General features: G+C 41.9%; 1 protein-coding gene across 1 annotated transcript; it reads left to right on the top strand.

Annotated features, from left to right (window-relative positions):
• Positions 1-1,042: 1,042 nt before the first annotated feature.
• NOP2 (NOP2 nucleolar protein) lies at positions 1,043-25,969 on the top strand. The gene is made up of 16 exons (XM_089488915.1): positions 1,043-1,178; positions 6,534-6,579; positions 7,970-8,043; positions 10,022-10,275; positions 11,611-11,654; positions 12,161-12,312; positions 13,505-13,704; positions 15,565-15,654; positions 15,748-15,835; positions 18,873-19,013; positions 21,695-21,834; positions 22,490-22,579; positions 23,205-23,327; positions 23,438-23,535; positions 23,632-23,762; positions 25,417-25,969. Exons 1-16 carry the CDS (start codon positions 1,073-1,075, stop codon positions 25,749-25,751), a joined length of 2,112 nt encoding a protein of 703 aa, XP_089345041.1. The 5' UTR covers positions 1,043-1,072; the 3' UTR covers positions 25,752-25,969.
• Positions 25,970-27,844: the final 1,875 nt, after the last annotated feature.

Here is a 27,844-nt window from a genome sequence, read left to right as displayed (position 1 = left end):
AACCTTCACGGGGCTTGCTTAGCAATGTGAAGTCGAAGGCTTTCATGGCCGGCATCCATAGTTTTTTGTGGGTTTTTCGGGCCATGTGGCCATGCTGTGAAGATGCGAGATGCCACAGATGCTGGCGAAAGGTCAGGAATAAACTCTTCAAGAACATGGCCACAGAGCCTGAAAAACTCAGAAAAAACTACGCTTGCTTAGCATGTTTCTTCAGAGTGGGTTTGCCCTTGCCATCCTCTGAGGCTGAGAGAGTGTGACTTGCCAAAGGTCACCCAGTGGGTTTCATGGGTGAGCCGGGATCCGAACCCTTGGTCCAATGCTCAAACCACCAAACCCAAATCCCCCCCAAAAGAAAGACTGCCTGCTCTTCACCCCCAAATTGCAGTAAGTATGGCTATTTAAATAATTCAGCTTTGCTTCATTTCTCATATTAATTGGCCTCTAAAGAGCAGCCTAGTGGTTTGAGTGTTGGACTACGACTCTGGAGACCAGGGTTCAAATCCCAGCTTGGCCATGGAAACCCATTGTAAAGTGGCAAGTCACACCCTCTCAGCCTCAGAGGAAGGCAATGCAAACCTCTGAACAAAACTTGCCAAGAAAGCCTCATGATAGGTTTGCCTTGGGGTTGCCATAAATGGGAAAAGAACACACAGCAGTGTAGTTTATTGTGGCACAATGACATAGTAGAAGGATCAATGTCTCTCACAAAACTACAGTTCCCAGAATTCCCTAGCAATGAGCCAGGGCAGTTAAAGCGGCCTCAGACTGGGTTATTTCTGCAGAGGGTATTGGACCTTAGTTTGCAATGAAGCTGCTATTAATATTATAAGTATCCTTTTGAAGGCCCTTTTCCTTTTCTTCTCGCGCGAAACTCGGAAGCTCCATGGTCGAGGGCTGAGGTGTAGTAGTCTTCTAGAACATGAGTCTATTGACAAAAGCGTAGAGGCAACCCTCCAATCAGGAAGAGGAGAACGGGAGCGAATTGGCCAATGGGAGGCTTCCTCCGGGAGGAGGCGGAAGTGGCTGCTGGCCACGTGTTCCACAGTGCGAGGCGAGGAGGAGATCGGGAGTCATGGGGCGCAAGCTGGACCCGGCGCGGAAGGAGAAGCGGGGCCCTGGGCGCAAGGCCCGAAAGCAGCGCGGGGCCGAGGAGGAGCTCGCCGGGTTCCTGCCCCCCGGTAAGATGGCCCTCCTTGCCCAGAGGGAAACCATACTTGCCCATAGAGAACCATTGGAGAATGCTTGCCCATATACTGTCATGGGGAATATTTGGCCATAGGGAACCATGGGGGTCACTCGCCCATAGAGAACAATGGGGATTAAATCCCTTGTTCCCTATGGGCAAGTATTCTTCAATGATTCCCTATAGGCAATGATTCCCTATGGGCAAGTATTCCTCAATGATTTCTTATAGGCAAGTATTCCTCAATGATTCCCTATGGGCAAGTATTCCTCAATGATTCCCTATAGGCAATGATTCCCTATGGGCAAGTATTCCTCAATGGTTCCCTATGGGCAAGTATTCCTCAATGATTCCCTATAGGCAATGATTCCCTATGGGCAAGTATTCCTCAATGATTCCCTATGGGCAAGTATTCCTCAATGATTCCCTATAGGCAATGATTCCCTATGGGCAAGTATTCCTCAATGATTCCCTATGGGCAAGTATTCCTCAATGATTCCCTATGGGCAAGTATTCCTCAATGATTCCCTATGGGCAAGTATTCCTCAATGATTTCTTATAGGCAAGTATTCCTCAATGATTCCTATAGGCAATGATTCCCTATGGGCAAGTATTCCTCAATGATTCCCTATAGGCAATGATTCCCTATGGGCAAGTATTCCTCAATGATTCCCTATAGGCAATGATTCCCTATGGGCAAGTATTCCTCAATGATTCCCTATGGGCAAGTATTCCTCAATGATTCCCTATGGGCAAGTATTCCTCAATGATTCCCTATGGGCAAGTATTCCTCAATGATTCCCTATGGGCAAGTATTCCTCAATGATTTCTTATAGGCAAGTATTCCTCAATGATTCCTATAGGCAATGATTCCCTATGGGCAAGTATTCCTCAATGATTCCCTATAGGCAATGATTCCCTATGGGCAAGTATTCCTCAATGATTCCCTATGGGCAAGTTTTCCCCATGTTTCCCTATGGGCAAGTAATCCCCAAATGTTCCCTATGGGAAAGTAAGTGTTCTCCAATGATTCTCTATGGGCAAGTATGGTTTCTCTATGGGCAAGTACTGTACTGTCATTTGTTTTAATATGTCCTCTGAGAATTGTAGTTTTGTTGCAGTGAAAGTAGAAACCTGATCCCCCTCCCTAGTTACAATCAATAGTGACAGATATTAATATTTTCTCCCCATCAAACCCTTACCTTTCAAAATAAGACGAGTGGATCAATATCTGTGAGATGGACAGAAGGTGGATTGGGTCCTCTACTACAGCCGTACTACAGAGTCCTGACCGAGAGAAAGCTAGAGACCTTGCAAAGCTACAAATAAATCCCTAAGATGGAGCTGCAGTACTTAAAAGACACAGCCGTGTTAGTCTGTAGAATTGACGGGTATAGAGATTGTGTAGCACCTTTGAGACTAAGTGAAAGAAAGAAAGAAAGAAAGAAAGAAAGAAAGAAAGAAGCTTGTAGCATGAGCTTTTATAGACTTTCGCCTTCAAATGCTTATGGTGGAGTAGAAGCCAGAGACAGACAGGAGTTTAACTGAAAGAAACTGAAAAGGAGTGATGGGCCCCATACAGATGGCCAAAATAAAGCTGCTTTGGGACGCTTTGGAGGTATGCTGTTTAAATGTTGCATGCATCCTAAGAATCCAGAAGCCACACCAAAGCCACGATCTAGTCCTAAGGACTGGAGCGTGGCTTTGGCACAGCTTCCAGACTCTTAGGACGCATGCAACATTTAAACAGCATACCTCCAAAGTGTCCCAAAGCAGCTTTATTTTGGCAGTCTGTATGGGGCTTGGTTATTGCAAACCCAGTCAGCATGAGTAGAACCCATGGGCTCTACATGAGACGTAGTTTGCAAAGGGCTCCCCACACATAGGTCCTTAGGAACAACTTCGTTGAGAAAGAAGATATCTGTCTGTATCTGGGCAAATGTCTTGAAGAGGTTGATGGGTGGCCACTTTATTTAGCCAAATTATCTATTTATTTCACTTCAGTCGGCTAAATTCAGCTAAATAATAACGTTGGCTAAATAATAAAATAAAGTTACCTTCATTTAAATTTCTGCACTCCTGTCTGTCCCTGGCTTCCACTCCCCCATAAGCATCTGAAGAAGTAGACTGAAGTCTATGAAAGCTCATACTACAAACTTCTTTCTTTTTTCCAGTTAGTCTCAAATGTGTCTGGAGAAGAAATCTCCAAACAGCTTTGACTTCCCAGTCATCTCTCCTCCTTCATGGGAACTTTATTCTATTCTCTGTATTATAGAATTGGGGCTGCAGGATCCATCTAGCTCATTTCTCTGCCACGCAGGAATACAAAGCTAATGTACAGTCAGCCCTCTATATTCACAGATTCGACCGTCAACAAATTCAACCATTCACAATTTGAAAATATTTGTGTGTGAGTGTGTGTATTATAAAAATTCCAAGAAGCAAACCTTGATTTTCAGAAAAGATCCTAAAATGCAAAGATATACAACTGAGCACAAAAGTTAGAATCGTACAAGCCATTGTATTCCCTATTACCAGGTATGGATGTGAGAACTGGAGAGTTAAGAAAAAGATAGGAAGAAAATAAACTTCTTTGAGATGTGGTGCTGGGGAAGAGTGCTGAGGATACCACAGACAGCCAAAAAGACAAACAGAGGGTCCTTAAACAGATTAAGCCAGAAATCTCCCTGGAAGCCAAGATGACAAAACTTAGGCTGTCGTACTTTGGACATACTATGAGAAGAGAGGATTCATTAGAAAAACAATAATGCTGGGAAAGGTGGAGGAATGCAGAAAAAGAGGAAGGCCGCATCCGAGATGCAGGTCACAGTTATGAGTTTGCAGGACATAAGCAGACCTGTGGAGGACAGGGGGGTGGGTCTTGGAGATGTCTCATTCACAGGGTCACCATGGGTCGAGATCAACTAGAGGGTGGTTAACAACAACAAACACCATTTTACTCTGCCATTGTATTTAATATTTGAGAATCCACAGATTTTGGTGTACACTGGTCCTGGAACCAAACTCCAGGGTTTGCCAAGCACCCACTGTACTCCTGAGGGATGGCCATCTACTCTGTCTAAAGACTTTGAAATCAGAAAAGTCCATCACCTGAGACTTTCTGTTGCCATTTTGTAATTGTTCGGAGGTCAGTGATACATGAACTGTCCTGGCCCAAAGCAGGAATTCTTACATCTAAACTGGACACCAAATAGCAATAGCATTTACATATCTTTACCACTTCATAGTGAGCTAGCACACCCTAAGTGGTTTACAATGTGTAAGCCAATTGCTCCCAACAAACTGGGTACTCATTTTACCGACCTCCGAAACGATGGAAGGCTGAGTCAACTTGGAGCGCTGCAGGATTGAACTCACAACATTGTGGCTGCAGGACCAGCATTTAACCACTGTGCCACCAGGGCTCCTTAAGCAGAGGATTGTAGGACAGGGAATTTTGGAGATGTCTCATCTACAGGATTGCCATGGGTTGAGATCGACACCAAAGACTTCCCTTACCAGAATTAAAGAGCAGAACAACAGTCCATTGTTTAAAATTCATAATGTAAAAATTATCTGGATAGGCCTTCTGGAAAAGACTGGTCTAATGAATATTCACCATATTCAGTTGTCGAATCTCTTCCATTGAGTAGATCATTCCATAGTCTAGGGGTGGCTGAAGAAAAATTCCTCTGGCTGACAGTTGCCAACCTAGTCCTGGCCAGTTGAAATAAGTATCCACCAGAGGACCTGAGTACCAGGCAGATTATATGGGAGGAAGTGAACCATGTAGAGATTTAAAGGTAATAACCAGCACATAGTACCTTGCCCAGAAACTATTTGGCAGCCAATGGAGTGATTTTAACATTGGTGTGATATAACCACTCCTAGGTGTACTAGTAACCAATCCGGCTGCCATGTTTTAACTAACTGAAGATTCCAAACTTAGCCCAATGTACAAATTTAGCATTGCAGAAGCCCAGCCTTGAGGTTACCAGCATGTAGACTACCATCTTTCAGTCCTCCTAGTCTTGGAAAGGGCACAGCAGGCATAACAGTCAAAGCTGATGGCAAGTATTTCTGGCCTTGCATCTGTCTGAGCTGTCATTTGGAGTGATGGATCCAGAAGCACACTCAGGCTGCAAACACAGAGCAACCCCATCCAGGACTGGTTGACACACCTCCATAAACATCATTGATCTGTATATCTAATCCAAGGTATATCCTTCATTGGCAAAGGAAACATAAAAGCCTTTCCTTCCAGAGTCCAGATATAGTGCTTAATCTCATTAGTCCTTGAATTAGTTCACACGCTCCTCCATTTGAACACTACTACACATTCTTTGCAGGGACAATGAGTGTCTCATTTCATTTTCCCATCAGACCTGTAAGTTTGATAGAATGAATGGTGTTGGGTTGGCCAAGACCACCCAGTAAGCTTGATGGCTTTCCAGAGACTCAAACATTCATCTTCCTGGGTGACATTCAGTACTCTATCCACCATGCTGCACTAGTTCTGAACAAAGGGTATTTGCAAATTGCTGAATGTATTGGTTAAAAAAAAGTTTTGATTGCACAGTTAAATATTGTCAAATTGTGGTGAAGTATTTTTCTTAGAACAACAGAATATATTATGGTTTTCCCATACTTTCCAAAACCTAATCTGTCATCCACATAACTGACAATCATTACCTTCAGTATTCCCAATACCTACACAGTTTATGTAATTTGAATTCTCAGCTGGGGCTCTATTCCTTTCTCACTATCTTTGTAGAGATGACAGCCAGGTTAAAGGGAAGAGCTGTTCCCTGGTACATGGTTCCTGAACTCCTCAAGATGGAACTCTGAAGGATGTGCTGGATGATTTTTCCCTTGTTTTCTCATTGTTTATTATCCTTACCTATGTTGCCAGACAATCCTTGGGCTCCATTCCTTACACATAGTGGCTGATAACTTCTAATCCTGGTTGATGGCAAACCATAATTTGCACGAGGGACAGGATATAGGAAGATGAAGAAAGACTTCCTTCTATGTAAAATTTCTAGCTCTTGGGGAGAAATAAATAAATAAAATAATAATAATAATAATAATAATAATAATAATATATTTATATCCCACCTGTCACTACGGATCAATTCAGTAGTTTCACTGGGCAGTAATTTAATTGTTACTTTGACAGGTCCAACCATCCCGCCACCTAGTGAAGCTTGTTTCAGCAGCAGTAGAAACTAGCAATTCAACCTTCTATACCTTTGTATAGTCTCAAATTCAGTCCAGAGTCCTTGATAATGTCCTAGCCATGCTTGATGTCTTGCTCAGCTTCATTTCTTGGTGTGTATGTGTTTTTCAGACCCGGATGACAGTACAAAGAAGCTTTCCAGTCATGCTCGACGAAGGTTAGTAAGAGAGTCATCAGTATTTGTTATTTGTTCAGGATAACACTTCCTTTTTTTCTTTTCTTTTTTTTTAAAATATGGCTGCCCAAAACTTTTTGAATTTGTCGGCTGCAGATAAATTCAAAGCAAGCACAATATCAAGACATTATGTAAAGTGTCTCTGAAGATTAAGAGCAAAAATGAGAATTTACAGTTGAATAAATAATATATACATATCATTTCTGGCCATCTTTAATGAGAGTTATCAGGGTTTATTTATGTATTTATTTATTTAGCGCATTTATACCCACCCTCCCTTCAGCCAAAAATAATTCCCGAATATTTCAATGGCATTCCATTTTCCTTGGTTTTGGCATTGCTTTACAGTAAGTCTGGCCACAGGTAAAACACATAATGTAGACATCTGTGCCCATACATTTGTAGATAACTTGGATACTTTAAGTTATATTATGATCTCTGGCATTAACTGTGGCTCAAAGATGTTTTTAAATAAACCAGTCACCATTTTTCAAGACTTAGGCAGATTCACATTTTCATTTGCAACTTGAACCCTTTTTCTTTTCTTAGTACAGTTGGCTCTCCATATCCACAGATACAAGCATCTACAGCTTGAAAATGTTAAATATATGTATTACAAACAACAAACCTTAATTTGCTATTTTATGTGAGAGACACGATTTTACTGTATCATTGTATATAATGGGGCTTGAAGATTCATGGACTTTGGTATCCAAACCCTAGAGGGCTGACTGTATAGCCATGGGCTGCATCTGCACTGCAGAAATAATTCAGTTTGACACCACTGCCATGGATTAATGCTATGGGATCTGGGTATTTGTAATCTGTTTTGGCCACCAATGATTTCTGACAGAGAGGGCTAAATATCTCACAAAACAACAAATCCCAGAATTCCATAGCATTGAGATATGGTGGTTAAAATGGTGCCAAACTGGATTATTTCTGCAGTACAGATGAAGCCGTTGTGAACATGGTGAATGGGGTTTAAAAGTAAACTTAGCTTTAAATCTGAGTGAATAGTCAGTCAAGGGTGTATCTATATTGCCGAATTAAAGCAGTTTTGACACCACTTTAACTGCCATGACTATCCTACAGAATCCTGGGATTTGTAGTTTGGTGAGGTATTTGTTTTGTTTTTGTTTTTATTCAGCCTGATCTGTCAGAGATCTCTGGTGCCTCACCAAACTACAAATCTCAGGATTCTGTAGGATAGAGTCATGGCAGTTGAAGTGGTGTCAAGCTGCTTTAAATGTGCTGTGTGGATATACTGTTAAGGCTTTGATTTGAAAACAGATGTAGCCCTCACAGACCTGTTTATGTTCACCATCTTAGACTCTGTTGCTTTTTGCTTATTCTTGTGCCCCGTTTTTAGAGCTGCAAAGAGACGAATCAAATCTGCGAAACTTCAAACAGACAAAAAGATTCTTGCTCTCCAGAAGACTCAAGGTAAGGGGTTAGCAGATGAGAACATGGTATGCACTGAACTCATCCATATTAGGGCCCAAACAGACAGGCCAAAATAAAGCTGCTTTGGCTCACTTTGGAGGTATGCTGTTTAAATGACGCATGCATCTTAAGAGGCCAGAAGCTGCGCCAAAGCTGCGCTCCAGTTCTTAGGACTGGACCTGAAGCAGCTTTATTTTGGCCTGTCTGTTCGGGGCCATAGTCTCTTCATCAGGGCCGGGAGGAGGCAGTTGCTGCTGAAGCTGCTCAGTGCAAAGCACTAGAGATGATGCCTAGGGTCCAGGAGCCAGCTAGCTTTCTATTCTTTTAGATTTTTAATCCTGATACATGCAATAATTCCTCCTTCCTAATCAGATATCTTAATTTTTTCTCTTCTCCCTCTCTCCCTCCCTTCCATCCTCTCTCCCCCACATCATGAAATCATGAACCTTATCCCTGTCAACTACCATGCATACAAATTATCTTCGATATAGTTATAGATATGACTAATATTCATGTATAAATTGAGGACTGGTTTTGAAGCCAAAATTATGAATTTTGACATAGCCCATGGATAAGTCAAGAGTAAAATGTAGGGACATATAACAAAGGATCTAAAAGATGAAGCAAAGGAAAACATGAGTCCAAAACACACTGTAGAAATAATTCAGTTTGAGACTGTTTTAACTGCCCTGGCTCAGTGCTAGGGAATCCTAGGAACTGTCGTTTATTGTGGCACCAGTGTTCTCTGACAGAGAAGGCTAAATGTCTCACAATACTACAGTTCCCAGAATTCCCTAGCATTGAGTGAGGGCAGTTAAAGTGATCTCCAACCGGATTATTTCTGCAGTGTGTCTTAGATCATTGTCAAAGTACTTAACACAATTCCAGCAGGCATAACTGTTTGTGCTCATAGTAAAGGCTGGATGGATGACAAAGGAGAGGAGTGCTTCCAAGATGATGTACATTCTTGCTTGTCACCAAGGGATGGTTCCTTTTTTAATAAGAATTATAATACAGTACTTACATTGGCCCATTGACACAGTATTTACATTGACGCAATTTTGGGGGGTTAATGTTTAAATTAAAATTTCTAGACTTATATACATGAGTGTATACAGTATATATTAATCATAACCTTCAATATTCATTTTTCCAAAATCTCTTTTGATCCAAAAGTGGTTTAAGTCCAGCATCGCCTTGATTAATATAGATAGTGGATTTCTTCCAAGTACTCTCAGACATACTTTCTTTTATGTCCCCTTTTGCTGCTCTTACTTTGTATGTTAATTTTTCTGAAAGAGATATGGACCATATCCTATTTACCCATTCTTATATCAAGAGATTTTCTGATGTTTTCCATACTTTAACTATTCCTAGCCTTGTAGCTCTTAACATAAGTGCTGTAAGATCTTTATTAGGAAGTTCTCATTTTCACTTTTGAATATAGAAATTAGTAATAGTGTTCATCAGAAGTGGGCTTTTTGGGCTAAAATTTAACTTATCCATCTTAATATGTCCTTGCAGAATCTACATATTGTTGGCTTGTTAACCACACATAATTCCAATAATTTATTTTGCCATTGTGTCTATGATATAGCTTCAACAATTATTGACAATTCATTATTGATCTCTAGTTTAATAGGTGGGTGGTGTTTGAGTAGATAGTAATACCATTTATGAATAATTATTAATGCATTTTCTCTGATCTGGGCAGATACTGATTTTTGGAGTGGCATTTCCAAATTGACTCCCATTGTTTTTCCTTTATTTTTATTCCCAAATCTGACTCCCAATCAAGTCTCATTCCTGTAGGCTTTTTTGTAAAACACTTTGATGCCTAGGCTGAGAGGTGTCCCTTGACTTGATTTTTCTTTTATCTTAAACACTGTTTAGAACTTGAACAGAAGTGCTGATACTTAGGAGATCGAATGACTTTTTTCATACTTGTTCCAAGTTGCTCCTCGGTCTTGCTTTGCAGCTGCAGAAGATCCATTGTTGAAGGGTACAAAGAAGAAAACAGAACTGCAAGATGGCCGTCAAGCTGGTTTCACTGATGACAATGCTTTATGGCTTACTCCGTCTGCTTCTGGGAAAAAGAGAGCAAGATCTGAAGAAACTAGGGAAGATGAAAGTAGTGGTGATGAGGGTCCTTGGGAGAGTGATGGAGATGATGGAAGTGAGGATGGAATGGTAGATGACTATGGTGCTTTGTCTTCAAGTGATGAAGCAGAGGTAAAGAACTCTTGGCACATAGTTTTAGTCAATGACATTGTGAACAGCTTTAAGTATTTCTTAACTTGTTGGGCTCAGGTGTGGTCTTGTACAGCTAAGATAAAAGTTTGCAGGTTACCAGTTTGAATGCCATGAACTTACTAAGACTCCTAGACAGGTCACCTTCCTGTTTAACACAGATCCCGATAAAAAGGAAGTTGTTCATTTACTATGCTAATATACATGCTTGGGGAAGTAAGAATTCTGTTGTGGTGCACCTTCAAGTCATTTCCATAGGTTTTTCTTGACAAAATTTGTCCAGAAAGGAGTTTGCCTTTGCCTTCCTCTCAGGCTGAGAGACTGTGACTTGGTCAAGGTCACCCAGTGGACTTCTATGGCTGAGCGAGGATTCAAACCCTTGTCTCCAAAGTTGTAGTCCAGTGCTCAAACTACTACACCATGCTGACTCTCAAGAATGCTGTTTTTGTTGTTATTAACAACCCTTGAGTCAATCGTGATTCACGGCGAGCCTGTGGATGAGACATCTCCAAGACCTTCTATCCTCCACTGATCTTCCCAGTTTCTGCAGATTCATATCTGTGACCTCCTTAATTGAGTCCATCCATCTAATTTTGGGTCTTCCACTCTTCTTGATTCCTTCTACTTTTCCCAAGAATGCTGTACCGAATACAAATCGGGACAGATCTCTGTATTATGGAACTAATTTAAATAAAATTCTAATCTAGATAAATTCTTCTCAGGCTATCTGAGAAGAGAGCCAGCATGGTGCAGACCTTGGGGGAGGTGGGAACAGGTTAAGCTGGGAAACAGATGCAGATTATTGTGTGTGTGAATATAAATTGAAGGAGTCTATGATGCTTCCTAGTGTCCCACCCCTCTCCAGTTATATATATATTTGTGGTTTTTTGTACATAATGGCTACCTCACACTTACCTTTTACTTATTTTTCATATGCTGCTCCCCTTAGAAAAACACACACACACACACTGGCAGTGCCTAGTGATCCAGATTCTCGGTACTGTACTGCTATTGAATGTTGTCTTTTACCCCTAGAATCAGTGACTAGGCCTAAAGGAGGATAGCATTTATAAAATAATGTAGTACATGGAATTATGAACATATTCAGTGGAAGATGTTTCTGCTTGTGAGACACATATCACTTGGAGAATGAAAAAATGCATTTATTTATAATCAAAAGCATAGCTTGGCAAACTCAAGTTACTTCCCATGCGTTTTGTTATGGATCTGTGTTATCTATCTTGGAGAGCATGTGTGAATTCTAGCATTTGAATAAGCTGATGTCTTTTCTTTCTCTTTCTTTGTTTTTAAATCTAGCTCCTGCCTATAGAGCAAGCGGCCCAAAAAGACAAGCTGGAAGGGTAAGCTAAGAGGTTTGATTTGGTTGCAGAGACTTTTGTCAGCCTACCCCTATGGCCCACCAGAGATGCCCTGCTCCCCAGTCCAACTGCCCCCCACCCTGCTGTTGTCATTCCTTAGAGAATCATCTCACCCCACTCTGTATGTTGAGCAAGCAGTCTTTGATAACTAAAAAGAGCCTATTTCTTCTGTTTCATGGGAGGGAGAGGTTAGTCTCTTTGGGTGGGAGAGGTTAGTCTCTTTGCATGTCCTATATCCCAGGAGAATCAAGAATGCTAGGAAAGGGGAGAATTACTTCTTTGCACCTTTAACCTCTCCCTCTTCCTGCCAGCGGTACTACTGGAAATGGAAATTTTAACCATTTCCATCCATCTTTAGTATGATTTTTGGAGTGGAGGTAGAAAGAATGTTTGTGTTTGTGCATGGTTGTGCATGTCATGTGTATGGTTGCTTACTCTTGTAGGATGTGGCAAAGTCTCTGTCACTTAAATGGCTCTCTTGTGTACAGGGAGGACTTCAGTGAGGATGACAGTGAGGATGAAGAGGAGACCCCACCACAGAAGCCAGAAGTGGTCACAGACAAAGATGCTGGCCTGCAGCTCAATGTAGAGACAGATGAGCACTTTGTGCTCCCCAGTGGGCAGGAGATAGAGAAAGAAGATATCCAATTTCTGCTTGGTATACATTGTGATCAGGATGCCGACACGTTTATAAAGTGTGGGGGGGGGATTGTTTCCACTTGGATAGCAATCACATTCTTCCCTTTGTAGTATGGCAGAGCAGTACTGTAATGTAATGAATGTAGGCAATATGCAAAGTCCCTTGTTTTATATCTTGCTTAGAAGCCTGGTAGGTACCTGTAGTCTAGCCTGTGCACTTAAAGCTTTCCCTGTGCCACAAAGGGGTGGGTATCTTATCTTAATTTGACAAAACTCTTTTAAGGATTGCTGAGGTTATGTATATGTAAATTTTTGGAATATTTATTCTCTTTAGCATGGAGGGCAAAATGCAAAGTACAGGTTGCATGCAGCTCCTTAAAACCATGTTCACTAAATTTTTCATCATTCCCTGTCCCCCTGTCCCCAATTTTAGGCCCCGGACCCAGGAGAGATTTTTTTAAAAGCAGAAATTTGCTTCCTGGTTTTAAAAAGGGCTATTTGAGGCCTGAAATAACAAAAGTCTCCACACTTCGAGGGGCGGGGGGGAGAATATTTTTAGTAATTTTCTTTAAATAAAAAACAAGGTTGGGTGGTGCTGTGTTGGGTCCAAGGTCCTGTGGTGGGTCCAGGCAATTGCCAGTTTCTGCTTTAAAGAATGCAGCTCCATAATAGTGTGACAAATCACTTTCTGTCTTGTGCAGAGTTTTCATAGCCCCTCCATGATTGTGTGATGAAGAGAGGACTAGAACTGTTCATAGCACAACATAGTTTCTAGCCCATGGTGTTACTTCACAGAGTGCATTGTGCACTGAAAATTAAAACTAGCAGTAGTCAGAAAGTTTGTTCTTTACTTGGGCAGAGTCCCATAGCTTAGTGTTGCCAGGCTTACTCCAGCTAAAATAATTTCTAGTGTTAGGACTATGAAAGACCTTCCCCTGAGGCAGTGCTTCTCAATTATTTTCTGTCATGCCCCCCCCCTAGGAAGAAGAAAACATTTCGCGCCCCCCGCGCGACTGTAAATAGTATCATTTGTGTATAAAATTGTTATAAGTACACCTCTGCATAACAGAGCCTCGCGCCCCCCCTGGGGGGCCCACCCCACTATTTGAGAAAGGCTGCCCTGAGGGAACAATCTATGACTTGGCATTAGGCTGCTTTGTATGTTTGTTGTCGCTCCTTAACTCCCGGATCACCTGCTCAGCCCCCTGATCTCCAGCTTATTCATCAGCGTATAAAAGACAACATAGAGGTACTTCAGGACTTCAGCACCAAGCGCGAGGAGGGGCATTCACGGCAGGATTATCTGGCTCTTCTGCGTCGGGATCTTGCTGCTTATTATTCTTACAGTGACTTCTTAATTGGGAAGATGATGGATCTTTTCCCACTATCAGAGGTATTTTTTGTGGCCTAATAGCGTTTTTTCCTGACTGTTTTCCCCTTTTTGTAACCTGTTCGGCAGCAAAACCACAAGCAGGCACAGACTCAAAATACCAGTCCCAATTTATACAAAATCTGTTTGCCGTTACAAGTTGGATGAAGCTGTTTCCATAGATAATTATGTTAAACCTTTGTTAAACCAGCTTGATGTGATGTCTAGATTGACTCATGCTTCAGTCAAAGGGTGCATAAGAAGCCCTGCTAGATTAGACAGAAGTCCAGTCTAGTCCCAACATCTAACATTCTCTCTCCCAAATCCACTTTGGATTTTTTGTTTTCCATTTGAGGTTTTTTTTTCCATCTCACTGTAATTGTTGTGAAGTAACCCCAACAACAAATGTATTGATTAGTCAACTGACCATATCAACAGTAGAGAGGAATACTTAGAAAATACTTACAAAAGTAAAACTGGATCACTCCTAAAACTTGTATAAAATTAGCCAGGGGGTTAAAACACATAAAAGTTGAATAAAAACAAATTTGATAATAGAATGTGAAGCAACCTTCCTACTGGAGCAGTCTCACTGGACAAGATCAGAGTTTCTTGCCCAGGCCAGTTGGCAAGTCAATCTGTTAAAGATTTGTAGTCATACGAATATATATTTCTGCTTCTCTCCAAAGGTTCTAAGAGATTACCAGATTGTCTAAAACCGTAAAGCAAAACAGTTAATTAATCATATTACAGAGCAGGGCCTGCCTCTGTCTCAACTCTGTCTCTTCATGATATTTTCCCAAGAGACTGCAGTTCTTGAACATGGCCCCCAGATATGCCAAACAATGCCTTGCTTTACCCATATCTCCAGTAGAGGCATAGCTGGTTCATTCTTCTGGATGTTGCGAATATGCACTCGTGTAGTTGGGGTTGCTACGTTATACTATGTGTGCTTGTATGTCATATTCACAACTTTTTCTTAAACATTATTGTACTTGTTAAAAAGTACATAACATTAATCAACTAGGATCTATGTAACTTGCTTTTGAGAACCTTATAACTTATTTTCCAGAGGTAGAGTAGAGCTCAATCCCCATACTTACTGTAGGGCAATTCAAGTTTCCTAAGGCTTCAGTCTTTGTTATGGAGACAAAAATATTTAAATATCAAAATTTACAAAGTTATTGCCCTGTGATTCAGTAGGAGCAAATTAGATGTTTGAATGAGGGGATACAGCAGGATGTGCATGCAGGAAAATCTATCTAAGGAAAAGATGAAAGAATGCAAAAAAATCTTCCAACACGTATGAGGAGGTATCATAAAGTTTTAATTATCACCTTTATTTATTTTTTTTGACAGAAAGTTTGTTTTGATTTGTAGTTGTTAACTTATCTCTACGTAGTCACTGTCCAGATACCCATTTCCCCCCCAGCATTTCTTGATCCTTCGAATACCATTATTGTAGAGGTCTGCAGATTGTGCCTTCATGAGGATCTTACACTTTAGGCACTTCTGGCACAACCTGTTACAAATATAAAGGACACAGTGAGCTGATTTTCTCAACACAATGCACTTAGGAACCAATGATAAATTTCAAGTTATTATACCATAATAACTTCCAGGGGATAATTATTACTTTACGATACCCCCTGGTAAGGTGCAATCTGCAGACTTCTACAATATCAGGTATTCAGAGGGTATTCGAAATGCTGGGGGAAAATGTGTAAATCTGGATGGTGACTACGTAGAGAAAAGTTAACTACAAATCAAAACACACTTTCTGTCAATATTTTTTACGGTGATAATTAAAACTTTACGGTACCCCCTTGTACATGCTGAGAAAGTTTTTCACCTCTTGTTCCTTTCCCTCTTTCCTGCTTTTAGCTGGTAGAGTTCTTAGAGTCTAATGAGGTTCCTCGGCCTGTAACCCTCCGCACTAACACGCTCAAGACACGGCGACGTGACCTGGCACAGGTGCGTACATCTGTGGCTGTACACCTCAATTCTTGTTCGCTCTTCTCCTTTCATAGTGATATTTCATCACCTTTTTTACCCTTTGTCCTGCAGGCCCTGATAAATCGTGGAGTAAATCTTGATCCTTTAGGAAAGTGGTCAAAAACTGGACTTGTTGTATATGATTCCTCTGTACCTATAGGTGAGTAAAAAACTGTTTGTTTGTTTGTTTAATCCAAGCCTCTAAGATTGTCAGGTGCCAGGAGTTCTCTGTTGGTAGAGAAGAAACCATCCAGGAATGGGTTAACCTCTTCTGCTGCTCAGGCAAGGCAAGGAATGGTGTAATCTATAAATAAAATAAAACTTTTAAGCCTTTTTGTCCTCTTTCTATCCACCTTGAATCCCATGGTGGAATACAAATCTAATAAATAAGTATATTTTTCAGTCACGATCCTACCCCCTTTCCTCCTTGCTCATCTTCCTTCACATAGAATCATTCACCTTTTGCTTTTAACCATGGTTCCCTTTCTCTTCATTTCTCTGTATACTATGGGGAAACATTCATGCTCCTCTGGGAAGCTTGGGGCCAGAAAGCCCCAAACCTGTCCACATCTCTAAAAACATCAGAGCTTTCTTAACTGCCTCCTCTGGGAGTTGTAAAGAGAAGCGTCCATTTATCTGTCTCTGTGACGTGGCTGTCTCCTCCGGAGCAACCTTCAATCATGAAGAGACAGAGGGAGGCCCTGATCTTTCTCCCATAGTTGAGAGTGCCTTCTCCAGAGCTGCTTCTGCTGGTGTATAAAAACATCTGGATCTCAGTTTGTCCTCTGATACTGAAACAGTTGAGAGAGCTGAGATTGCAGCGCCAGAGCCAGACACTGTTTTAAATGTTGATCCTGGGGTGAAGGAGGGAGAGGACATGCCACCAATAGAAGCAGCCATCCATTCTAGCAGCTTAACGAGTTTGTTCCCTCAGATGAGTGATTCTCTTTGTGTTAAATCTAAACTGCCTGGACAGCTTTCTAAGATAAAAGTGCATGCCTCTGGTGGTGGTGGCCATTTTGTGACTCAGACTCGTGACAGCAGCCATTTTAGCTGGCAAAGTGTCTTATTCCCATCTTTGCCTGCACAACTGGCCTATGCCAGTTCCTATGATTGATCAAAACAAATGAGTTCAAAGGATTTTGAATTTAGTTGCTGACAGGGTCAATTTTGCTAACCAGCTATCTCCTTGTAGAATCATAGTTGGAGGATACCTCAAGGTTCATTCAGTCCAACCTTGTGCCATGCAGGAATACACAATCCAAGCCTTTCCTGTGACACGTGGCCATCCAGCCTCTGTTTAGAAACCTCCAAAGAAGGAGACTTCACCACTCTCCAAAGGAGCATCTTCAACAGTCAAATGGCTCTTACTGTCAGGACATTACTGCTAAAGTTGAGATGGACTCTCTTTTCCTGTAGTTTGAATCTATTGCTCCAGCTTTTGTTTTCTGGAGCTGCAGAAAACAAATTTGCTCTATCTTTAGCACCCTCCTGCCAAGAGATTTTGTCCCTCGCCTTCCAAGCCTGCCTCCCTGCAGACTTTATAGCTATACTGCATCTCCTGGGTGTCATTCGGGGCCCACATAGCTGCTCTCAGTCACATCAAATATCTGATTTCCCAAGAGGTCAGAGCATCTCTTCTGTCTTGGAAAAAGAAGTTCACTCTTTCCAGAGGAGTTCCGATGTGGCTTGCCTTAAGTGGGACCACTTTTGCCCAAGAGTGTAGCAAATCAAACAATCTCTGTAGCTCTTTCTTCCATGCATGTGGGACAGATTTCTCCTGTTTTCTTAACATTTTTATGTTTTTGATTTTTTTACTTTTCTTGCTTCTTTTCCCCCAAGGTGGAAGCACAGGATGCCCTTTTCTCTCCTTGGCCTCCGGGTCACCTATAAGCCTTCATTTTCCTCTCATCTTGAAGGTTCTGAGAACAATCAGGACAAAGTGGGCATGGATAGTATTAGTTGCTCCTAATTGGCCAAGACAGCCATGTTTCTTGCAGCTGCCGCTGCCTCTGATTTCTACCATCTCTCCCTTAACTTTTGTCACAAGGCCAGTGGCTCTACCTGGCCTCTAAAGTGGAGTCTTGCAATAGATTGGGTTATTCAGCCAAGATAGTTCATGCTGTCCTTTCTTCTCATCATAAATACACATTAGGATTTATGAGTTAACTTGGAGAGCTCTTCACAAATGGGCTAGTAGAAAACCTCCAGGTGTGTCCTCAGTGAGGATGAAGGAAATTTTGGAGTTTTTGCAGTTAGACATGAGTCTTAACTGTAACATCCTTTATGGGCAGATTTCAGCTTTGTCCTCCATCTTACTTCATGGCAAAAAAGTCTCAGTTTATAAAATGTCATCCCTTGTCTTGGCTGGGCAGCCGAAGAGGTTAACCCAGTGATGCTCAAACATTTTAGCCTGGGATCCCTCCGTCCCTTTTCATGTACATGTAGACATCGTGCTCAATGTAGTATATGGATACAAATACTTCATTTATTATGTGTATTTTCATTTGCACATTCATGTATATTTATATTTTAACAGTTTATAAGGAAATTACGTTGTTCAATTTGAATAGTTTCATTAAATTAAATTCAGTATTTAATTCAGTGCATGTGTAGATTTTACACATTTAGTTTAGGAAGGTGAGGGATTAGAGTCTCTAAGGCCCGTTCTACACGGGCGAAAAGTACGTACTAGCTATGTACTATGGTTACAAAAGGGCGTCCCTTCCGGACGCCCTAACCCTAGTACGTACCTAGTACATACAAAATGCCAGCACCCTATACACATGGCCTTAGTGCCCGCACATTGCGGGCCCTCCAGAATGGCACGTCGTGGCTCACTTATGATGCCGCAAGTGCGCCATTGGCGCCTTGCGGTGTCATAAGCGTGCCGCAAAAAGAAGCCTCTTTTTGGGGCTTCTTTTTCAGCCGTCGGGAAGCCTTGCCGTTTGGAGGCTGAGTCTTCCTGGCGGCGGAAACAGAGGCACCGGCAGACCGCCCTTTTTGGGCGGTCTGTAAAGCACCCCAGTTTCCTCCCTCCTTTGAGTTCCATCTCACTTTTTGAGAACCACTGGATTATCCCATTTCTGGATGCCTCCTTCTCCTTGGCAAGAATGGGTCTTAACATAAGGTTCCCAGTGTACCATCCAGCAGCTAGTTTCTCATTGTTTTGTCTGTGCTTTCCCTTTCTTTCCTAGGTGCCACCCCAGAATACTTGGCTGGCCAGTACATGCTGCAAGGAGCATCCAGCCTTCTCCCTGTCATGGCTCTTGCCCCTCAGGAGAACGAGCGGATCTTGGACATGTGTTGTGCCCCAGGAGGCAAGACCAGCTACATAGGTACTAGTTGAGGACTGGGGTGGGTTTTATTGGTTTATGCTCTTCCTTCCTATGATCCAAAACATTACAGGAAAGCTCTTCTCTTTCTGCTAATAGGAAATTTCATTGAGAAAAGTGTCACAAGGTTGACTAGGCAGAAGCTTATCCAATCCCCCTTTCATTCTTCTGACTCTGTAATGAATGCAGTGAGTTCCAATTTGAAACATCTGTATTAATGTAATTTGGTTTTGACAAGCGTTTAGCTGGATATCAGGCCAAACAATACAAGAGAGAAGTGAGAAGACAAGCTGGGCTTTGCTGGCACCCATTACAGTCCTCTCTGATGACTACTGTCACATCCCCTAAAGGCCAGTTCCAGAAGGATGAGATGTACTGAGAGCCCATGCTTTTTGCTGGCCGTATTTCTGTGTGTCCCTTTCTGTATATCCATTTCCCTGTGTTGTACCAGTAGATTTAAGTGGAAAACTAAAGTTCCTCAGTGATGCCAGAAATGCCATATATAAGTCAATTTCATGAATAAATTGAGGGCAGATTTTGAGGCTGGAATATGGATTTTTATATAACCCGTGTATAAGTTGGGGGTAATATTTAGGGGCATATAACAAAGGATGTAAAGGATGAACAAAATGGAAAGGATGCCAAAGCATGTTGCTATTTTCCTACCCAGCCAGAAGTGGAACTACAGTGGAGAGAATAGATAGGGTTGGTGCTTCTTTTAGGTTCTCCCAGGATGAACTAAGCTCTTGTCTTTCGCCACTCTATTCACATATGTGGATGGTTCCTTTTTTTGGTAAGAGTTAAGGTACAGTTCTTACATTAACTCATGAATATGTTGACCCAAGTTCTTTGGGTCGATTATGTGACTAAAATTTCTAGACTTATTTATGAGTATATACAGTAAATCTCATCCTTCTGGAACTGCCCTGTAGTGGAAGCGACAGTAATCATCAGAGAGCATTGTCATGGGTGCCTACATGATGCATGGACTGTACACTGCACAGCCTAAAACAGGCTTACAAGAGTTACTTTGCTTGGAAGATAGTGAGCCAAGCAGAGTGGCCATGGTTCAGATATGAATATTCCAGCAGTTAAAGAGAACAAGACCACACAGTTTCCTTTGGGAACTAGCAAGCGTTGTTCCCCTTCCAGCCTTGTTGTAAGAAGTGTGAAGGGAAATCTTGCCATAACTGCTTCTGCTTGTGAGAGCTTACTTTGTTGAGTTGTCTGGGTGCCTGCATTAGCTCCTGTTTTCAGCCACACCTTTGGCTCCAGCTGTGCAAATGCTACTGGGGACTTGGTGACTTCCATAGGGTATAGCTTTTGTGGACTGGAGCCCTCCACAGAAGATGGAATGGAGAGCTTTCTTTAGTATGAAACAGCTTCTACAGCATTCATCACTAAATCTCTCTCAGTCTGGTAGTCCTCATTAGCCTCTAAAGGTTAACATTGTCCCTTTAACCTATTTCGTATGGGTCTGGAGATGTCAGATCTGGTCATAGTGGCACATGCCTTGAGTACATTCCAGTTGACTAAAGTAATGTACTCTTATGTGGCCTTTGGAAACTTCAGCAGCTCCCAAATGCAGCTGTCAGTGCTGGCTGGGCCTACATACAGGAAATAAATATCTCCGCTATTGAAACAGCTTCACTGGCTACTGGTTCATTTCTCAGCACAATTTGAAGTGCTGGTTATGACCTATAAAGCCTTATGTGGCTCTGGCAGAGAGCTTTCTCTCAGTCCTGTCACTGTCCTGGGCACATCTGGTAAAGACACAGAAGAAAGACTTCTTGGGGCTGCTATCTTTTCTGTTCTTTTGCTGGCAGATTAAAAATAACCAGCAATTTTATTTAAACAGAGTTTGATTGGTTGCACAGATGGGGAGGGGGCTATGCTGTATTTTTAAGTTATGTTTTTAAATAATGTATTTTAAAATAATTCATACTTTTAAAATTAATTGTGTTTAATATGATAATTTGTTTCATTATACTTTTAACTTTTTTTGGCGGGTTTTTAGCATTATCTTGTTTTAACCTTGTAAGCCACCTGGTAGGATGCCAGGCTATTAAATAAAACAAATAAATAAAGGCTGGAGGGAGAGAAGCCAGTGAAACTCTATGCATTTGCTGGATCTTAAGCAGAACATGGTACAAGTTGAACTTTCTTTTCAGGGAAACTACAGCCACCCTTCAGTGCCAACATCTCTCAGTGTGTTTGGACCATTGAGAAATGGCAAGTAGGATAATTGAAGACATGGACTTAAGTGTGAATTGTCCTTCAATTTGTTCAGCCAACAGTGGTCCACACCTTTTCCAGTTGGTTATCTTTTTTATCCTTCCTGGGATACTTTGGGGGAAATTCATTCCAGTTTTATACCAAGCCTTCCATTGGGGGTTAGATATTAGATATAAAGTAGAAGGTGCCTGTGTAGCCATTAGCTGAATTTTTCTTCAAAGATTTTTGTCTCCTACTGATTGGGGGGAAGAGGCACCCAAGTTTTTTTGAACCAATGAATAATTATATGGAGAGCTGCTGACCTAAGTTTCAAGTCTCCTGTTCAAGAGAAACGGGGCTGCATAAAAAGAGAATAGCAAAGAAAAGATATGTGAGATGGATTTAAGTAGGAGTACAAGTAATGTGCCTAACAGTTTTAATTTACCCCCATTTTTTTGTCACTATGACAGCCCAACTGATGAAGAATACTGGTGTGATCCTGGCTAATGACAGCAATGCAGAGCGATTACACAGTGTGGTGGGAAACCTGCACCGCCTAGGTGTCACGAACACTGTTGTGAGCCACTGTGATGGGCGCCAGTTTCCCAAGGTATATAGTTGAGACAGCAAGGAAAGGTGCTGGGGATGTTTCAGGGGAGTCTCTGAGAGAGAAGTCTCTCTTGATACTGAGAGCAGTTTCTATCCTGCCAACCTTAAAGTCTAGCAGTGCCACTCAGTTCTGTCATTTGTTTTATCCTTCTCCTGATGTGTCAAACAGGACATGTTGAACATGTCTCATGGACAGGCAGAGATAGATACTGCTGCCTTGTCTCTTGATGCGTTGTGAGGGTTTTAAGGTTGATTTTTTGGAGCTCTAGGTGGCAACCTGAGAGGGGATAGTATGTGCAACCAAGGGAGGAACTCTCAATGCTTTATTGATTTTTTTGAATAACACTCCCCCCACCCTGTGAAAACAGAGGCTTGCACATATTCAAGCCCCATAGACTTGAATGGGGTGCGCCGTTGGGCATGTGCGCCATTGAAAATTGCGGAGGTCACCCCTTCGCGGATATTCACGGTCATGGATCTCACATCCGCAAGTTAGGAGGGGCAACTGTATATATGGAAACTAGTTAATTATTCTTTTGTATGGTTTTTAATCTATCCTGTTTTTTAATAGTTAATGAATTGTCTTGAGTCTCATTACTGGGGAAAGAGTGGGATAAACATTAATAAAATAGTAAGAATTTCTCTTCTGTCCTAAGGTACTGGGTGGATTTGACAGGGTTCTGCTGGATGCTCCATGCAGTGGTACAGGTGTTATTTCAAAGGACCCCACAGTTAAAACCAATAAGGTAAGTTTGGTACAATCACTGTAGTGGGACATTAGAGAAGGTGCTCTACCAAAGAATTTGCACCCAGAATGTGGGGTGGGGGGAGGAAAAGAAGAAAAGCTTGAAACTACACATCCTCCTTGTTTTCATTTATTGTTATCAACATCTCCAGGTAGGAACATCTTTGAGGATATATGAAGGAGGTGAGAGAGACAGAGACCATATGGATGGGTTGATAGAATATTGACTTGTTTACCTTGTTGGCAGCTGCAATCGGAAGTGCTGTTCATAGAACTGATCGTAGGGGAAGTGAATTTCATCCTGAATAGTGCCCAGAATCTGTTGCATTTTGTTTTCACTGAAGATGCTGGAAGTTAAACTTGAAACTTTATGCAGGCAGAATACTTGTTCTGCCATTAAATTAGAAGCCTTTTCCTAAACTGCCTATGAAGGGCTGACAAATGTAAGCCTCATGTTTCGTCTCTGCCATGAATTAAGTAGGTCGCCCTAAGTAAACCTCATGGTGGGAATGATTATGGTAGAGCTGAATACTTAGTAGTAGCAGTATTATTCAATGCTTGGATTACTTTGATCATTTTGGACATATTAAGCTTTGCTGTTATCAATATCTTTCTCTCTGTTTCAGGACGAGAAAGACATTTTACGCTGTGCTCACCTACAAAAGGAGCTGATACTTAGTGCCATTGACTCGGTTAATGCTGCCTCAGAAACTGGCGGGTACATTGTATATTGCACATGTTCAGTCATGGTAAGTGTCTGCCTTTCTGTCTATCTCTGGTTTTTACTGGCCTAGACTGTGTAAACTATGCTATGTGGGGAACCTGGAGAAAACTGACAATACATGTTCTGTTTTGGCAGGTGGAGGAAAATGAATGGGTTGTGGATTATGCCCTGAAGAAACGCAATGTCCGCTTGGTGCCAACAGGCCTAGATTTTGGTAAAGAAGGATTCACCAGGTATGCAACTCTTAATCCAAAACCAGGAAATTGAGGTCAGGCATCATTCTAAGGAGAGCCATTGATTTTTCAAAAAAATTCTTTGCATTCATCCAGGTTTAAGGAGCGTCGTTTCCATCCTTCTTTGAAATCTACGCGGCGTTTCTACCCTCATACCCACAACATGGATGGCTTTTTTGTTGCTAAACTCAAGAAGTTTTCTAATGCCATTCCCAAGGCTGTGAAAGGTAATGATTCAGAGGGTTTACTTTGTCAGGAATGTTGTTTGACTACCATACAGATTCTGCCAGAATTCACTAGTTTCTCAAGCATTCTGCAAACACAAATTACATGGTTTTGTTGAAATGTTCAGTGTCTTTGGTCCCAGTTTCTATTAAAGTAGGGGTCAGCAAAGTGGGGCCCATGGGGCTTTGCTTGATATAGATTCTGGTTAACACTAACCGTGGTTATAAAGACTATGTACTTTATATTTGAAGTGAAACCCAAATCAACCTAGTCTTTCTTTATGAGAAAGAGGTCCTTTATATTTAATGGGGCTTGCTTACAAGTAACTGTGGTCAAAACTAGACGGCAGTTTAAGTAGTCTGGGAGAGGATTGTGCATTAAGTGTAACACTTGTCTTACAGCTGTCTTACATTTTGAGACTTAGTTCTGGTTTTAATATAATCAAAAATAGAAGATGATAAAGTTGGCTGTTCCTTTTAATGCTGAGAGGCAGCTCCAAAAAAAGCAACACGTTTAATTTGACTTTAGTTCTTTTTAGGCACTATGAAATGGGCAAAACAAACACACAAGGAAGGGGAGGTTGCATGGAAAACATCCAGAATGAAAAGAGCATTTCTTCTTCACAAAGTTACACTCCCTTTGTAGAAGATTAAACAGGTGTATAATGCCTGAATGGGGCTATTATGCAAATGTCTTTCTGTTGACTCAGTCTGCTAAAGTGGATTGGAGAACAGAATATTCTTGTATTGGTTGAACCTGTTGGGGAGGGAGAAGCAAATGGATTAATGCTGAAATTTGTTGTATAGATGCTGCAGACCCTACCTCAGTGGTAGGAGCCAATGCTCTCCCCTAGACATAAAAAAATGAAGCTATAGAAAAACCAGAAGTCACTTACAGTTTTAGCTTTGTTTTTGATCAATTTTTTGACTTTAAAAAGAAAAGGTTTACAGGTTATGAGATAAAATAAAGCCCAAGATGGTGCACTTTTTCAGCAACCATGGGGCAATTCTCTGGCTTCGTAAGAGGAGGAATCCACACAACACAGTTTTCCTGCCTTTTCCCCACAGAGCAGGACAAAGCTGATGGCAGCAGTTCAAGATGGTGGGCTCTGCACTGACACCCAAAATAGCTGCCATCATCTTTGTCCTGCTCTGTGGGGAAAAGGCAGGAAAACTGTGTTGTGTGACTTCCTCCTCTCAACAATCCATAATGCACCTTCATTGTAAGTATCCAATGTGGCATTCTCCATTTCTCAAAATGTGGGGGAGGGGGTTGCATGTGGCCCACAGGCCTATTTTGCTGACCGAAATTTAGTAGCAGCTGAGACCAAAGACTCCCTTTTTAGAAAAGAAATTAATCATTGAGTTGCCCACTCACACATTCTCTCTTGCAACACACACCACACACAATTTCACACCAGGACTGTGATGCTTGCCCCGTATGCCACCTATGAAGCAATTTGGGGCACTCCTGTGAAAGCAGGCAACGGTTCCAAACAGAATGTTCTCCCCATGTGAGCTGTGCCCTCCCTCCCTCCTTCCCTTCCTTCCTTCCTTCCTTCCTTCCTTCCTTCCTTCCTTCCTTCCTTCTGTCCTACCTCACCTCACCTCACAGTTGCCTCCCCTGTTTTGGCCTAACGCTTAGTTCTCTTTGCAGATGAAGAGCCTAATGGCGAGCCAGCGGTGCAGGCAGAGCAAGCAGACATTGCTCCAGCAGCAGCTGAGCCTTTACCTCAAGGGAGGAAACGCGTAGCCTTGAAAGCTGTAAAGAAACCAACAGCAAAACAGGAACCTTCTGCAGCAACAGAAGCTAAGGCACAAGCTAAAGGAGACCCCAAAGGAGATAAGCAGAAGAAACAACCCTTGGCCTCACGTCAGGGCTCCTTTCAGAAGCGGACCAGGCCCTCAAAGGCTGCTCGGCCCTCTCCTGCGGGTCTGAAGGCTCGACCAACCCCCAACAAGAAGCGCAAGCTGCACAGAAGCCACCAGTAGTTGGAGGGACTGATTTGTTTGATGATTCTCTGACATCTACAAGTCTGTTGGGAGATCCCATCCAGGACACTTGTCCTTGAGAGACACTTGCAGGGTTGGTGCTCAGGTGCTCTGACATGGCTGGGGCTGACCCAGTTTTTTAATTTACTTTTGGCCCTGCTTAAGGGCAGAGACTGTCAAGTTGAGACCTATCAGTCATTAAAAAAAATTCCTACTTGGTCATGTTCTTTCTCTTGTGTCTGGCACAGAATTTTCTTTTCCAGTTCCCACTTTTACCTGCTGGTGCCCATTGTTGGCCTTGGGTTTCTCCAGGTGCACATGTTTCAGGAGTTTGTTTCATGCATTGGTGTTATCCTCCCACTTCTTTCCTCTGTTTAATCTTGGGGTAGGGGAGAACTCACTTCAGAACTTATCTGGAAGGCAGCAGTATGGGCTGGTGTCAGAAGCCATTCTTTGGGTGTGAGGGTCAACGTTCATGAGCAGGATATGGTTTGACTGTAGAGTAGATGAACCATTCTTCAGAGGAATAACACTGGACAGTGTTTGATCAGAAATACTCACTAAAGGTACCATTCATGCCCTCCATGTCCACTGGAATGGATTGGCTTTCCTCTCCAAATCCTAGAGCCATCTTCACTTTTTCAACCCCACTGTGAGGATGAGAAAGAGAGGCAGATTGGTGTGCTTCATGTATAAAGACAGATTCTCTGCTCACACCCATTGCTGGATTGTTCAGCAAAGTGTTTTGTAGAGTGTGTAACATCATATATGTTGGGCCCTTCAGAGCCATAGAAGTTAAGTTCCACACCCCATGGATGCCAAAAAATGCAGATGAATCCACCACTCATATTATTAAATGGCAGTGATGTGAATGCACACTCAAGTGTGTCTGTGTTCCTATTGCCACCAATTAATAATACAGATTGTGATGATCAGTGGACTGTGAATTCTTGGATCCAAGGCCCACTGTACCAGTTTCACACCACCTCCTCCCTGGTATTTTGCTTTTTAAAAAATTTAACTCACAATGCCCTCCTAAAGCCTTGGTAGGGGACATAGGTTCGGTTTTGCCATAGGAAAGCAGACCGTCTTAGGGCTAGATGATTTATTTTTTTAAAGAAAAAATCAACCAGAAGTAATTCCTGGTTATTATCTTTGTTAAAATTAAACAAAAAATTGGGGTGGAAAAATCTCCTTCAAACAGCTTTGAGACACTGCATGTGGCCTGCAAGTTGCTTGTTTCCCATTCCTGATATAACTATTTTCAGTACAGCTGAAAAAGAATATCAATTAATTTTATAAATAGCTTAATGCAAGAGCTGGAGCTTTTGAAAGTGCTGCGACAATTTTGAAATATGAGAATCTCAGTTCTTGATAAGTTTCTAAAACTATACCATTGCTATATTACGTGTGTTATAAATGCAAGCCTCTTAGGATCAGGAGAGTATGTTCTGTCATTTAATGCAAGAGTTCTCCAAAGTTCCTTACAGTTTATTTAACGTTTGTAGCCATATCAGTTCTGTGATGGAGGTTGGTTTCAATCATAGTTACTGGTTCCTCATGAGGCTGGTCTGTGGGTTGTGCTCTGAAGGAGACACTAGCTAGACTCAGTATCTGCAATGTCAGCCTTTCTGCCATCTGGGACAGTTATCACAGAGCCTCTTTTTGTCCAGCCTCTTTTTAAAAAGCTGCTCATGCCAGTGGTCCTTAGACATTATCCACTTGGGGAAGAAGCACGTATCTGTCTTCAACCTCCTGCCAGTTTGTTTGTTTGTTTGTTTGAACTGGATGACTAAGTTCTGGCATTATGAAATAGTGGGGAAGTTCTCACTTTCTTCACATCATGAGTGATTTGTGAAAAGTTCTGCCTGAACCCCTCCTCTTTCTAAAATGCCATTTTTCATTATAATACCCCAACCTCATGTCAACCTGGGTTCCCTTCATCTGTGCTGAAAGGGGATGACAGATTGTCCATGGTCTTCCAAGGCAGTAATACCATAAACTTGGACAAGGGAATTAAGATTCTGTCAGGTTTTATTTTCATCCCTTTTCTGTACTAAATCCCTACCGCCAGATTTTCATGTTTCATTTTT

Source organism: Sceloporus occidentalis, unplaced genomic scaffold (assembly GCF_023333645.1).
Source record: "Sceloporus occidentalis isolate IW3139 unplaced genomic scaffold, rSceOcc1.0.p SCAF_1, whole genome shotgun sequence".
Classification (NCBI taxonomy): Eukaryota; Metazoa; Chordata; class Lepidosauria; order Squamata; family Phrynosomatidae; genus Sceloporus; species Sceloporus occidentalis.
The sequence above is the reverse complement of the archived record's forward strand: the minus strand, read 5'-3'. Positions and strand labels throughout refer to the sequence as shown.